We start from the raw sequence: 13,446 nt of genomic DNA, 5'->3' as shown, positions 1-13,446 counted from the left end.
TTTAAATGTTATGTGGACACTCTTGATCTTACCGACATGTTTCCTGCTCACATTTTTAACAGGCGCAGCAAAAAATATGAAATCAGTGTAGGTTTTTTTTTTTTAATCGCAGTGTTGCTGTTGAGTTTTGCCCTGCAGCATGTCGGTATTTCCGATCTTTAAGATGCCTTTTGTTGTCTTAAAGATAAAAACACTGACATCACGGTGCGAGAGGATGACGACTTCTGTCTGAGGGACACTCTGAGCATCGCGTCCACAGATTCCTTCGTATCGGCGGCTGAGGTAAGACTGAGCGCAGGGTCCCAGGGAGACGGTAATGAATCTTAGCTTGCATCACTGAGCGCTTAAACAAGTTCAAAGACGCCCTGAGGTCTTGAAAGGTATTAATGAATGTGTCTGCAGATACTTCCTCTTTGTGACAGGAAGGCAAGTTGCCTGACCTTAACGCATGAGGTCAAGGACAGCGGAAATAGTTTGTGGTTTTGTAGAAAATGTGCTGAATATTCCGCTTTGCTTTGAATTTGGGAAAGGGAAAGGACCTGGAGACGAAACGCACTCTGTTTTGGCTGCTGCTTGAAGTTCTCTGAACGCTGGGAAATACATCAGCGGCGATCTGGACCATCACTTGAGTGCGGAGGCCAGCAGTGTCACTTCATAATTAACCCAGTGCCAGATTAAGATTGCTGACACGGACAGTAACACGTGGAAACATGGAACTGGACATGAAAAGGTGTTCTGACTCTGTGATCCCTGTAAGGTTTTTGAAGTTTTAGCTTTTTGGGGGAAAAAAAAGTGATTCCAAGATGCAGTATAAGCGTTTTTCTTTCGTTTTCCATTTTCGTTCTGTAGGGGCATGCATGCAGCCCTCAACGTTTCCCATGACTATCTCGTTGACACATTTTTTTAACCTAATGTGGCTGCATCCAGTCACTCCACGACGTGTCTGCTTCAGTTGTTTATAGTGCTCCATGATGCACCTTTCGAAATGAAAATTGTGGCCCAGCTGTGTATTAAGTTAACAAACAATCGATGTTGGGAAGAACGAACAATATAATCTTCTTTTCTTTCTGTGTAAATAATATTAAAAAGAGAGGGATGGTTTATCAGGTGGGAGTCTGTCAGCCATGGTAGAATACTGGCTCAGTTCTGTCATTTATTTCTCCATGAGTCTGACCATCAGGCACTTCACCTGCATTGCTTTATTTCTGGGGGGTTTTGTCACTAAGATTCTGCATCATTTTAATGTCTCATCCAGAAATGCCAATCCATATCGCTGCTTGCGGGTAAGCAAAAAACGAAATAACTAAACCGTAGGCTTGTTTTTAAAAAATGGGATCACTTGGTCAGTTTTTCAGGACACGGTCAGATCTTGCAGACAGTAGTATCCATCAGCCGGTGGCTGTTCTGTTTCTCAGTGCCCTGCCGAAAAAGGATCAAGTCTCAGTAGAGGAAGCCTGTGGTCAGCAATGTGAGGGACTACCGCTCTTGAGACCGCAGATATTTGGGAGCAGCTGCCTTGAGCACAGCAGCTGCGCTGTTGCAGGCTTCCACTGAGTGACACAGGGGCACTAAAACAGAACTCTCACCACCTCACAGCCAGGACTCCAGCTTGCTTTGGTTTGTACCAGCAATGCAGGGGACAGGGTAGCTAAGAAGAGTCAGTGTGGCTGGACACCATCAAAACTAGCACAGACTTCTGCCGTTTGCTGTGAATCGGAGAAGTGTGTTGGGGACTTGGAATTCTGACTCTCGGGAGGCAGCAGCTGACGCCCGCGTTCAGAGACGCTCTTTTTTTTTTTGTCATCCCTGAATTGATGTGTTGTCGCAGCTGCTCGTCTATTTACAGGATAGGCCCTCACCTCGTATCTTCACGCATAACGGTCGATCTGACACGGCAGGAGGAGCATGACGGGGGAGGAAATAAACCAGCCTGGGAATCATGGGGTCAGTCCTACCTTTCCTGCACTCGAGCAGGTGTAGTGCAAGTTCTTAGGGATTCTCTTAGTCCTGGATGGTTCAACATCTTCCATTATAGGCCCCTGATGAGTCCGATTTGGGTTTGTGCTTCACGTAAGATCCCAGACATTTAAAGTAAACAGCTGGGATACATTAGATGTAAAGTATTTATCTGTTATTTTGGATTTTTTTTCCAACCCACGATTTGTTCTGTTGTTGGTCTTCGGCTTAATGCCTGCTCCTAAAGGCGTTGGTTTATAAAGGGAATAGGGAAGAGAAAGAGGTTCCCAAACCTGGTGTTGGAGGAGCTCTCTTTTGGTTTTTGCCAGTTCTTAATCACAGGCTAAATGGTTTCAGTTTTTTGTTTTGGGTGCATATTTCAGTTTTTAAAAGATTGAATGGGTTTTCTAATCGATATCAACTTCATACCGATATCTGAGTTTAATGCCCTCATTCATGCCTGCAATCTAATCAAGAGCACGACTGCAGAGGAAAAACTCTCATTGTGGGTGTGTCTGATACATGACCCCTCCCACCCGTGTCTCTTTATCATCAATTAATTGACTAGTACGAGGGGCTTAGTTAGAAATAACAGTTAGCAATTTGGGGAACAGCTCGGTCTAGTATTTTTGACAAGCCAGGATTGAACAAAGAAACAAGTTAAATGAAAGTCTGAACAAGCAGGCAGATCAGTTAATTACAAAATCGCCGTCGAATGAGCGCTGGAGATTTGGAGCTCAGCTGGAGTGAAAACCAGCTCATACAGCGTCCCTCCAGGACCAGGGCTGGGAACGACTCATCTGCCAGACTGCTGTATTTCACCTTTTAGACCAGCGTGCTTCCCCATCTTGACAGAGAGGAACGAGCTGACGGGGGTGATAAACTGCAGCTGTCATAAAACGAACAGAATGGGAGCTGACTTTCTTTGAGCTCGTCCTCAGCCTCACTAAATCCTACCTCCCTTGATCCAGACCTGGGAGTCTCAGTCAGGCCAGCGGTGGAGCACATGTTGCAGTCATTAAAATCGGAGGGTTTTTTGGTTAGGCCACAGAGGATATATATTAACGCTGAGATAAGAATTCTTAGCATTTACAATATCAGAACCACATGTTCACCTTCGTGTCCTTTTGTTTTTTTTTTTCCTTGCGTTTAACTGCTTTTCTGCGGGCGTACCAAAATCTTTTTTTTAAGTTCTTAAGTGGTAGATTTTAAAGGAAAGCCGTAGTTTGCGATCGCTCAGTCTCAATGGGTGACGGGGAGGCCTGGAGCAAGCTGCCCAGCCATGCGATCAAATCTGACACTCTGGCTTCCTTGAAGAAACGGATGGACAGGGTCCCTGGATCCGTCTGCCTACTAGAAACCAAACAAGCTGTCTGGGCCAAATGGGCCCCTCTGATTTGCAAACTATCCCCGTGTCGGTAAATCTAGAATCGCCAATTGTTTCTTGTCATGCCCACCCAAAATTGTAATAACACGCTCACAGCCACAAACTCCGTGACCGCACACGGGGGAGAACGGAAAGTCTAGGCAAACTCCTCTGGCCCCAACATAAAATCTCCGTCAGTGAGCGCTGGAGATTTGGGGCTCAGCTGGAGTGAAGACCAGCTCGTACAGCGTTGCTCCAGGACCAGGGCTGGGAACGACTCATCTGCCAGACCGCCACATTTCACCTTGTAGACCGGCGTGCTTCCACAGGTAACCTCTAGCTGCCTGTCACGTGCACCGCTGAATAGTACCGAAGATTCAGTCCTAGACGGCCTGCGTCTGAGCTCCTGAGGTGGGGCGTGACGTCTCGGGTCTGTCGTTGACTGGACGTCTTTCACTCTTCTTGTGTACTGATCTCCCCATGGGATTCTGGTTAAGAAATGTGATCCCTGAGTTAATGGGTTGCTTCTGAAGAGAAAAGGTAGTCGGCCAACAGGTTGGCGGTGGTAGCAGGCCAGAAGACTCCTCCTCGGCCAGATCTATCATGACTTGGAAAATCTGTGGCAGATGCTCAGGATTAGATCGTTTTCATCGCTCTCGATGCTGTTCTGCGTCACGCCATACTTTGACCAAAAGCCTTACCTTGTTCGTCGATATCAGGCAAGATCACTTTATTGGCCCTATACAATTCCTTGTATAAGGAATGTGTCTTTTCGCATACCCCAGCTTGTTCTCCATGAGACGCACAGACAGGGAGAGAGAAGCTGGGGGTCAGAGCGCAGGGTCAGCCATTTATACGGCGCCCCTGGTGCAGCTGGGGTGAAGGGCCTTGCTCAGGGGCCCGACGGAGTAGGATTCCTCTGCCGGCTGCGGGATACGAACTGGCAACCTTCCAGCCACAGGCGCAGATCCTGAGCCACGGAGAAGAGACCCAGGCAGGCTGACCCCTCTCACACCGAGGGACTGTGAAGTAATAATAGTTGTGTTCTAATGGCAGCCTGCTGATAAAGGCCTGGAATGCAGATAAGATGGAATTCCAGAGGAAAATGCACAGACCTGAGAGCTGAAGTGGGTCAGTGATAGTTGGAATGGCATTGAAGCAGCCCTGAGTGGAATTTGCTACTTGTAATACCGTTTTGTGCAGGTCGTTTCATACGTGTGATGCACATGTTACTCTGAGGATCACGGGTGAACAGTGTCCTCTTGGTCCACGCCCTTTCTTTGTCTTGCCCCCATGGTCTAGTATGAGCTTGAGCGGGAAGGGGGTGGAGGGAATTCAACCGCAAGACTCCAGTTCCCAGCTGGGGTTGTGCTTTTCAATGCGCAGGGATGTCTTGTACCTCCCGATTGGCAGTGGTGCTTGGTACCTCCTGCGTAGCTTGGATTCGGCAAATCGGGGCTCGTGTTTTCCGCCACCAAAAGTGAGCGGAGATCGCTGTCCCTTTCAGTCGGTTCGTCGGGTGCGCGCGCAGTTCCCCAGTGCAGGCGGGAGGCCTGGTGCGTGCTGAGCCTGCCTTCACTGCTGTGAAAGGAAACTCTCTTGCAGAGGCGCCAACGCTAGACAAGTGTTTATTGTCCTCAGTTTTATACGGTATGTTCTCCCCCGAGTGTTGCCATCCTCATCCGCACGGGTTCGCTAACCCTTGTGCTCACGTCGTGCATTTCCATGCCCGAGTCTGTCCTACAGAATGAGTGACCCCTGCCTTGCCGGATCCGACTCTGCTCTCACGCCACGGGCCGTGCCGCTGTTCTCTTTTGCATGCGCCGCAGCTGTCGGAGCACCGGGACCTGCGGGGTGCCTGCGCGCTGGGGTCCCTCTGCCGCTACCCACTGTACGAGGATGCCCTGCGGCTGGCCGAGGAGGGCCAGATCTCCTGCAGGGTGCTGAGGTACGCTCCGCCGCCGCGCCGCTGCGCCCCGGCGAGTCACTCCAGCGCGCGCGACCTTCCATCAGCGTGCGTCCTGCAGGCGTCTCTCATTTTATCACGCCGAACTTCCCTGACTTCCTTTCTGGAAACCTTGTAGCTCTTTTCTGACCACGAAAGGGTAATAAAGCCGGTGATGAGATGACTCCGTTTGGCTCTTGTGAAGTGCGCCTCTCTGCCGTGTGATGCGCAGATTGAGTTCATCCGTGATCAGGAAAATAAAGGATGGCAAGACGTGGTTATTTTTTTTTTCTTCCACTACAGTTTAGAATTCATAATCATAATGGGCTTTCGTCTGCCACTGACGTGTTGCATCCAACTTGCACAATCGCAGGCGAACCCTCAGTCAGAACTAGAAAGACAAACACTTCAGTGCAGCCACTAGACGGGAACCCAAATGTGAGTCGTCCCAAAAAAATGTACAGTAATGCAGTTTTTCTCGTTTTTTTCTGCAACGCGTCTTGTTGCCGTGTGGCTGGGGGAGACCTGAGCACATTGTTTCCTTTCAGGACCGAGATGCTGGAGTGTCTGGGAGACACGGACTTCTTGGCGAAGCTACACTGTGTTCGCCAGGCTTGTGAGGTAATACAGGGTTCCGTTTCTATCTGGGCGTGTCCCTATCCATTTTCTACCCGCTTGATCCAGTTCAGGGTTGGCCAAGGGGGGGGGGAGCTGGAGCCAATCCCAGCAGGCACTGGGCAAAAGGCAGGGTACATCCTGATGGGGCTCCAGTCCATCACAGTGCACACACAGACACAGACACACACACACCAGGGCCAGTTTTCTCTGTAGCCAATTAACCTACCGGTATGTTTTTATGGACTGCGGGAGGATACCCACACAAACACAGGGAGAACATACAAACCCCACGCAGACAGCACCCCGAGTCTGGGATTGAAGCCCCAGCGCTGTGAGATGGCAATGCTAACTGCTGCACCTCTGTGTCAGTATGTCCCTCGGAAATCTGTTTTGCCAGTGCCATTTCCCTTTCCCAGGTCATTCTTTCCGAAAGAGCAACTCGGGCTTTTCTGGCCGAGACGGGGAAGAAGATTTTGTCCGCCATCGTTGTAAAGGCACGCAAGGTATGGTGCCGCATGGGAGTGACGTCAGTTCTCACAGCAATGGCTAGGTACTGTCGTGAGACGACTGAGGCTTGTGTTTTACAGAACCCAAAGAGATTTGAAGAGGTCTTTGAAGAAATGATGAGTTTCCTGGAGCACACCGATCACTGGGAGAACACCGAGTCAGAGCTGGCCGCACGAGGGGTGAGTCCAGTGTCGAGCGATGACGGGCCCCAGTTTAAAGGGAATGAGAGTGTGGGCAGTAACTTGCCGGCTGGAAGCTGAACACCTGTAAGTGCAGGTTTGTGACATCTACGGCTTAAGAGCCAAATGAAAGTTACGAAGGAGAAGATGCCTTTGAGAAATGTGGGTCCTTCTGAGCATGAGAATTTCAAAAGTTAGTTGTACAAAGAAAAAAAGGCCATAAAGAATTTTCTAAACAAGGGAAGAGCATTTGGTCCATTGAGATCCTTTTTTTATAATTAATAGCTAACTGATCTCAGGACCTCATCCTTCAACAACGTGGCAGGGTTACATGTTGCATACTCCTACAACCCTTTGGGTAAAGAAGTGTTTGAATTGCGCGTCTCTGTAGTTTCTACCTATGCCCTCTGGTTCATAGTTTTTCACAGTTCGTTCTGAAGAAGTCCACTTAATTGGACTTCAAGGTCAGTGCCCTTGAAGATTGTGAACAGTTACGTTTCTTCATCGCCTTTTCTGTTCCAAACTGAAAATGTTCAGTTCCTTCAGCCTGACAGAGTAAGACCTTCCTTTTAGCCTCAGAATGTAGCTGGGCACTGTTCTCTGGACTGATTCCACAGGAGTAATATCTTTTGTGTAAGATAGTGACTGAAACTGACCAGTGCAAAAACTATTCAGCGCACAGGTAGTGAATTAGACTAGATTATTTACAGTATCTTTTACCCACTGACAAGGGATAGTTTTTTTTTTCTCCAGACATTATATAATTGTTTGCCCTTTTGCATGGTCCATTCGCAGGTCAAACATTTGAATTTTTATGACATAGTCCTGGATTTCATTTTGATGGATTCCTTCGAAGATTTAGAAAACCCCCCGATTTCCATCCAGAACGTGGTCAATAACCGCTGGCTCAACAGCTCCTTTAAAGAAACAGTAAGTAGTACAGAAAGGTTGTTATTCTCGCCCCCAGGGGTATATGTGCTGGTTCTGGGAGCTTCCAGACTGTCCAGTGGTCACAGATTTCAGGTGTGGATGATTTGCACCAGAGCCTACTGAGATGAATCAGTGCCAAGGTGGTGAATTGCCTGTTGTTGTTTTTTTGCACATTGCCTGTTGTTTTTTTGCACACTGCCTGTTGTCTCCGTCTTTCTTTTGTTACACAATTGTATTGTTGTTTTTTTCCTCTTTGTACTACTTATGTCCGAGAGCTAGCTAAATAGCATTTCGTTATACCATGTATATGAGTGTAATGACAATAAACTTGAAACTTGAACTTGAATACTTATGCAATCAGTTAATTTCAGTTTTAAGTTTTTAACACATTTTTGGGGATCTATAGAATTTTGTTTTCACCTTGTCATTATAGAGTGTTCTGTGTTGCTCAGTGGCAAAACAAATCCAATTAAGTACATTATAGTTCCATTTTGAAACACAATTAAAATGTGAACAAGTCCAAGGGGGGTGAATACTTTTGATAGCCACTGTTGGCAGCATATTTCATTTGTTTATTGTGATTTGTCATGTGATTTATGAACCAGCTCGTTAACGATCATTATGTTCATTAAGTCAATTTTAGCTAAGTATATTTAGTTCAGTGGGTAGTGTACCTTGCCAAAGAAAGCTTTTGCAAAGGATTTTTTGTCTACTGCTGTGAAGGAGGAGCATTGGTTGGTCTTGATTATTCATGGCCTTATTTGGAAAACTTTGGGAATACAAATGCTGCAGGCTGTGAGTGAGAGCTAACGTATTTAAGATGGTGCTCCAAATTCCTATTTGTGTTTTTTTTCTGTGAGCAAAAAATGTGAAGTATTTCTGGTTACCAGCATTTTGTTCTGCGGTTGGCATGCGCTGTCGAAATAACTTTTTCTCTTGCAGACCATCTCTCGGCCTGAAACTCACCAGTGACATGCAACGTAATCAGCAGTATTGTCATCACAGATGTTTATACACAGTAGCTAGGAATTCAGAGACAGTCAGGTTGAAAATGATACATTATTAGCTCCACTAATAAGGTTTGCCTTTATATACGGTACTTCACCTTGGATCTGAGGAATAAAGATCCCAAAATAACAGGAAATATCTGGTTATTGTGAGTAGGATTTCTCAGTCCATAGAATTTTCGGTGTCAAGTGCAGATCAGGGACTTGATTAGGAAACACTCAGGAATGTTTTCTGTTTGCCATCGTACAGGCTGGAAGTTAGACACATGCTGTAGCTTGCATATTATATTATATTATATTATATTATATTATATTATATTATATTATATTATAATGTTTGTATAGCACTGTTCACAGGAAGCCATATTACTTTGTGATTTCAATATGAGTAAGAGAGTTTTAAAATGAATTCTGTGACACACCTGTAGCCACTACAGTGATGCCATCACAGGAGTAACCTGTGCCCCCTGTTTGGGTTTTGTTTTCTAGTAGCTGCATTTTAAACAAGCAGCAGGTGAGATCACAAATTACTTGAAAGACCTGAAAATGAGGCATCACTGTAGTCTCATTTGTTTTTCTGGATCAGAAAAGGGACTGATCTAATTCTAACAATGTTACACGGATGTTGGCTCTCGTTGTGGTGTTCTTCATGGTTGTGTGTTATGTAAGGGTTTTGTCATGAAAGCAAAAGAAAGATAACATGCCAGTAATACCAGTAGCACATGCCAAACGCAATACACGCTTTAAAGGTAAAAATTGTACATTGCAAGTAACCCAATTGACAAGTCGGGCCCCCTCCCCACATGGGATCAGGTGAACGGTAGTCAGGATAAAATGGGATTGTAGGAGGCCCTCTTGATCTCTCGGAACCCCCCAAAATGCCTTTATCTATTAACCTGGAAATTCAGATGGGAAAGTACACCTGCCAAATTGTCAGAAGTATAATCTTCTGTCCCACCTCTCTGCCTCTTATTTCTTATTTTCTGAGTCACTGGCTGTTTTCTGTGTGCTTCCAGGCTGTGGCCTCCAGCTGTTGGTCAGTGCTGAAGCAGAAGAGGCAGCACATGAAGGTAACCATGAGGAGCAGAGTTCCTCTCCCAGCATCTCCCAGCTATTGCAGTGTATCCCCAGCTCTCGTGACACAGCACTATATTCCTTAAAACATTTTTCAAAGTGTTTTTGATCAAGAGCTGCAGAAACCAGGGGGTGGAGGTTAACGTCCAGTATGCTGAGCTTTGGAAGCGCCGACTGTCTAGATGACCTCTTATCGACTCGGCGCTGAGTTCTTCCTTTCTGTCTTGCGAACAGGTTCCGGATGGCTTCATTGCACACTTCTATGCCGTTTGCGAGCACATTAGCCCCGTTCTGGCTTGGGGGTTCCTTGGGCCAAAGAGTTCTTTGCATGATTTCTGCTGCTTCTTCAAGGTATGTGAGCGTCTGTCTCCAGCCAGTCTGACTCATGATCGCTCTCCTGATGACAGTGAGGTTTGTGTTCCCCGCATTTACCTATTGCTGCATCACTATCATTTGCTGAAACGGTCTCTGTGGAATTAAAACCTGGGTGTAGTGCTTTGTGTTTGACCTTTTTATTGTGCTCAAAAAATCGGTATGTGAAGCTTGCTCATGCATCTCGGTCCCTGGCACTCAATGGCTTCAGCTACACCGTTGCACACAGGTGATCCTCTGAGCACCAGTCTTGATCATCTCCTGCCAGCTGGCAGCAGTCGGAGACAATACAGAGACTAGACTGTGCTGGTTTATTCTTTGCATTTTAAAATGAGAAAATGATTTTGCCCCCGAGCGTGAACTGTGATATTCACCCGACACCCTGGAGGCAATTAACCGTGTTCTGTTAAACATCCAGAATGTAAATTGCTTGTGTTACTAAGTGCCACTTATTTAGTGCGTCTCTGCTAAAGCCAGGTTTCTGTCACTGGGCTAAGATGATGTCAAGGCGTTTTAGTTCCTTTCATTATGCACAAGTGTTTTCAGCTAATATTTTGCATAGCCTTCTGGCATGTCAGTATCTTCCCTGGAACATAAAATACCGCACTAATAGGGACTGGGGGATCATGGTATTTATTGCTGCTGTGGTGAGTCAACGATCAGAGCGCTTGTTTCAAACTTGGCGTGTCTGTCTCCCTCGCAGGGCAGTTTGTTTTGCACACAAAGTGAGCTGGGCTTAATGAATGGAGGGCAAATACACTATAAAATAGGGACGGCTAAAACCCCGCTGCTGAACTGATGACGTGCTGGAAGGGTGACTTCTTCCAGACTTGTCCACGAGCCCCCGCCGAGACTAGGGGGGGGTGGATTGTCATGCTGCTGCCAGTGCAGGGGCAGGTTTCAGTCGCCCCTCGCTCACCGTTCCCAAATCGCACAGATCCCCTGTAATATGTGGCTATGCTTCTTGTAGCATCCAGATCCTCCCTGAGCGTGTGTAGTAATTCATTTCTGATATTCACATTCCCAACCAGCGTTTCGTCTTCGTTCAGAAGTTACGGGACCATCTCGAGAACGTTTTTATTCAGTCGACTGGCTCACGAAAATGGTGCCAAAACATGTTGTCCTCTGAGAAATTGCATCTTTGCATCGGCGTTTCTCTGCATATTGAAGGGACATTCAAGGAAAGTGTTTTTGATGAATGAATAGCCAAACGATCAGTAGACACAGAGTGCAGCGTGCTTCGGCGTGGTTCTCTCTGGTTTTGCGCCGACAGCATAAATGGGCTTAACCCTCTTTGAATTGCTTGTTGCCGTTCAGCCCGGAAAAAACGAAGTCGAAATATTTAGCCATGCGTGAACCCATAAAGCAAATTTCCGATGTCATGTTCGTATGTTTATGATTTAATCTTCCAGCACATGGTGTCAGATTTTCATTGGGGGCCTTAGTCCTCACCGCACAGCATCTTTTACATTCCGGGCTTAACGAATAGGCCTCTGTAGGCCTGTAAAGCAAGTGCCCCGACCGTGACGCGCCAGGGTGACTCCTTGACATTGAAGGCTGGGAGGAGGGTTTATTTGTTTTTCCTGCTTTATATCGTGTCTCGCGGTGTAAAGGGACGGCGCACGAACACGTGCTCCGTCAGAACGGGCGCAGCGTGGCGCTACGACGCTCCGCTCCGTTCCGGTCCGCTGCTGCTTGGGACAAACGAAATGCGCCCATTCCGCGTGGGCAGAAAGGAGGGGCAGCTCCGCGTCAAGCTGATCGTGACCGTGAGACGGTTGCCCAGACGCTGTCGGACAAGAGCATGATGGGGCCTGTGTGTCCGCTCTGTTGTGAGTCTGCGGTCTGCGTCTTGGCAGACGACAGGCCAGAGCTTTGCTGTGGCCCTATAGGAGGGCGCCGCCGTATGGCGAGCTGTGCTCCCGAGGGTGGCTGCCACCCCAGGGAGCCGTTGCGCGGTCCCGCTCACGCCCCGTGCTGTCCGATCTCCCGCAGGACCAGGTTCTGTTCTTCCTGAAGGACATCTTCGACCTGGAGAAGGTGCGGTACTCCGGCGTGGACAGCCTGGCCCAGGACGTGCTCCAGCTGCTCCACCGGCGCTCCGAGCTCCTCCTGGCCTACCTGGGCGCCGACTCCCTGAGGCGGGTCAACGGCTGCGTGCCTGGGAGCGGGCCGGGCCGCGAGCTGGCGGGCGGGCTGCTGGAGGCCCGGGTGCAGTGAGCCCCGGGAGAAAGGACGACGGTCAGCTGCTACTGTGGGAATACCTTGGGACTTTCCGAGCGCTGCGGAGGTATCATCTTGGTGGGCGTATTTATTTTAGTCCTGTCAATACTTGCAATATTTGTGCAGCACCTTGTAGAATTTGCCCAACTGTCCAGTGACCGCCGTACGTTAATATGAAGTGAGTTCTGGCTTCCTGTGTGGGCTATGTGGGCTGTGCTGTACACATTTGATCCTGTACTACGATTGTATGCCTAAAGCCACACTGCTGCTTGATGTTGCCTTGTCACAACATTTATTTCAACACCCTGCACCCGCCTGATGTAACGCACGTCTCTGTACACTACTATTGGCACTCTACACTGGACCTCATAATGCTGGGATTGCATTGGAACTGTTCATCTTCAAATACCGTCAGCTGGCCTTTTTATACTGCAGAGCAGGGCTGCTGTGAATGTATCATTACTTTCTGTTACACACATATATATAAAGCCTTACTTATGTCCTGGGAAGCTATGAATTTTTAGCATTTGTCCGGCACCGTTTTCCATATTCCCGATTAAGTTTTTTCCTCAAAAAAGCAGGAGGCGGAGAGGCACTCAGTCAGAATCCAGCTGTGCTTTTTGTTCTCCGTGAAAGGTTGAGAAACATGACGAGGCGCCGGGAGTCTGGCCATGCCTGCTGCACCGGTCCTCTGGGGGTGTTTGAGCAAGCAGTGGACTGAGGGCCTGTGGGGAGAGGTCATGGCGCTGTTGCCTGTGGTCACTCAGATTGTCGGCCCTGCAGTCCCTGTTGTACTGCATGATCACTCGGAGAAGGGAAGGCAGTTATAGGACCAGAAGAGTTTTCAAGACAATACAGTAGGCCAAAAAATCCCTTTTAGGAGGTGTTAAGTAGAATCATGGATCAAGGGAGAACGAAGTTAATTTTATTTTTATATACCTATACAGTATATAAGCAGCACTTTTCTCTTGTGCGTAAAAATGAAATTTTCACGACCTGTGTGCATATTGTCTGCAAATAAAGAATGAACAAACGTTAACTGGCTTTGGGGTTTTGCTTTTTTTCCAACCATCAAGTGCATTCGTTTTGTTGAGGACATGCAGAGGACCGTAAGAAAATTCAGTTCAGGCTTCAGACTAAACTCTCTCATAATTGTCTTGGCATGCACCGGTGTAGGAAGTATGTATACAGACTTGGGGAGTTTGAATGGAATATGCTGACATGTGCCAAAGATATCATTGGGTTGTATCTCTTCTTAGCAGGAGGACT

General features: G+C 47.5%; 1 protein-coding gene across 1 annotated transcript in view; it reads left to right on the top strand.

Annotated features, from left to right (window-relative positions):
• miga1 (mitoguardin 1) overlaps positions 1-13,216 on the top strand; it is a 30,501-nt gene extending 17,285 nt beyond the window's left edge. Inside the window, exons 8-16 of the mRNA XM_006634683.3 lie at positions 185-282; positions 5,152-5,270; positions 5,816-5,888; positions 6,302-6,388; positions 6,473-6,571; positions 7,367-7,501; positions 9,525-9,578; positions 9,817-9,933; positions 11,950-13,216. Of these exons, the coding sequence (XP_006634746.2) occupies positions 185-282; positions 5,152-5,270; positions 5,816-5,888; positions 6,302-6,388; positions 6,473-6,571; positions 7,367-7,501; positions 9,525-9,578; positions 9,817-9,933; positions 11,950-12,174 (1,007 nt within the window). The 3' untranslated portion in view covers positions 12,175-13,216. The remainder of the gene's footprint in view (positions 1-184; positions 283-5,151; positions 5,271-5,815; positions 5,889-6,301; positions 6,389-6,472; positions 6,572-7,366; positions 7,502-9,524; positions 9,579-9,816; positions 9,934-11,949) is intronic.
• The last annotated feature ends 230 nt before the right edge of the window (positions 13,217-13,446 follow it).

This window comes from Lepisosteus oculatus, chromosome 9, assembly GCF_040954835.1.
Source record: "Lepisosteus oculatus isolate fLepOcu1 chromosome 9, fLepOcu1.hap2, whole genome shotgun sequence".
In the NCBI taxonomy this organism is placed as follows: Eukaryota; Metazoa; Chordata; class Actinopteri; order Semionotiformes; family Lepisosteidae; genus Lepisosteus; species Lepisosteus oculatus.
Note: the sequence above shows the minus strand (reverse complement) of the source record. Positions and strands in the feature narration are given on the sequence as shown.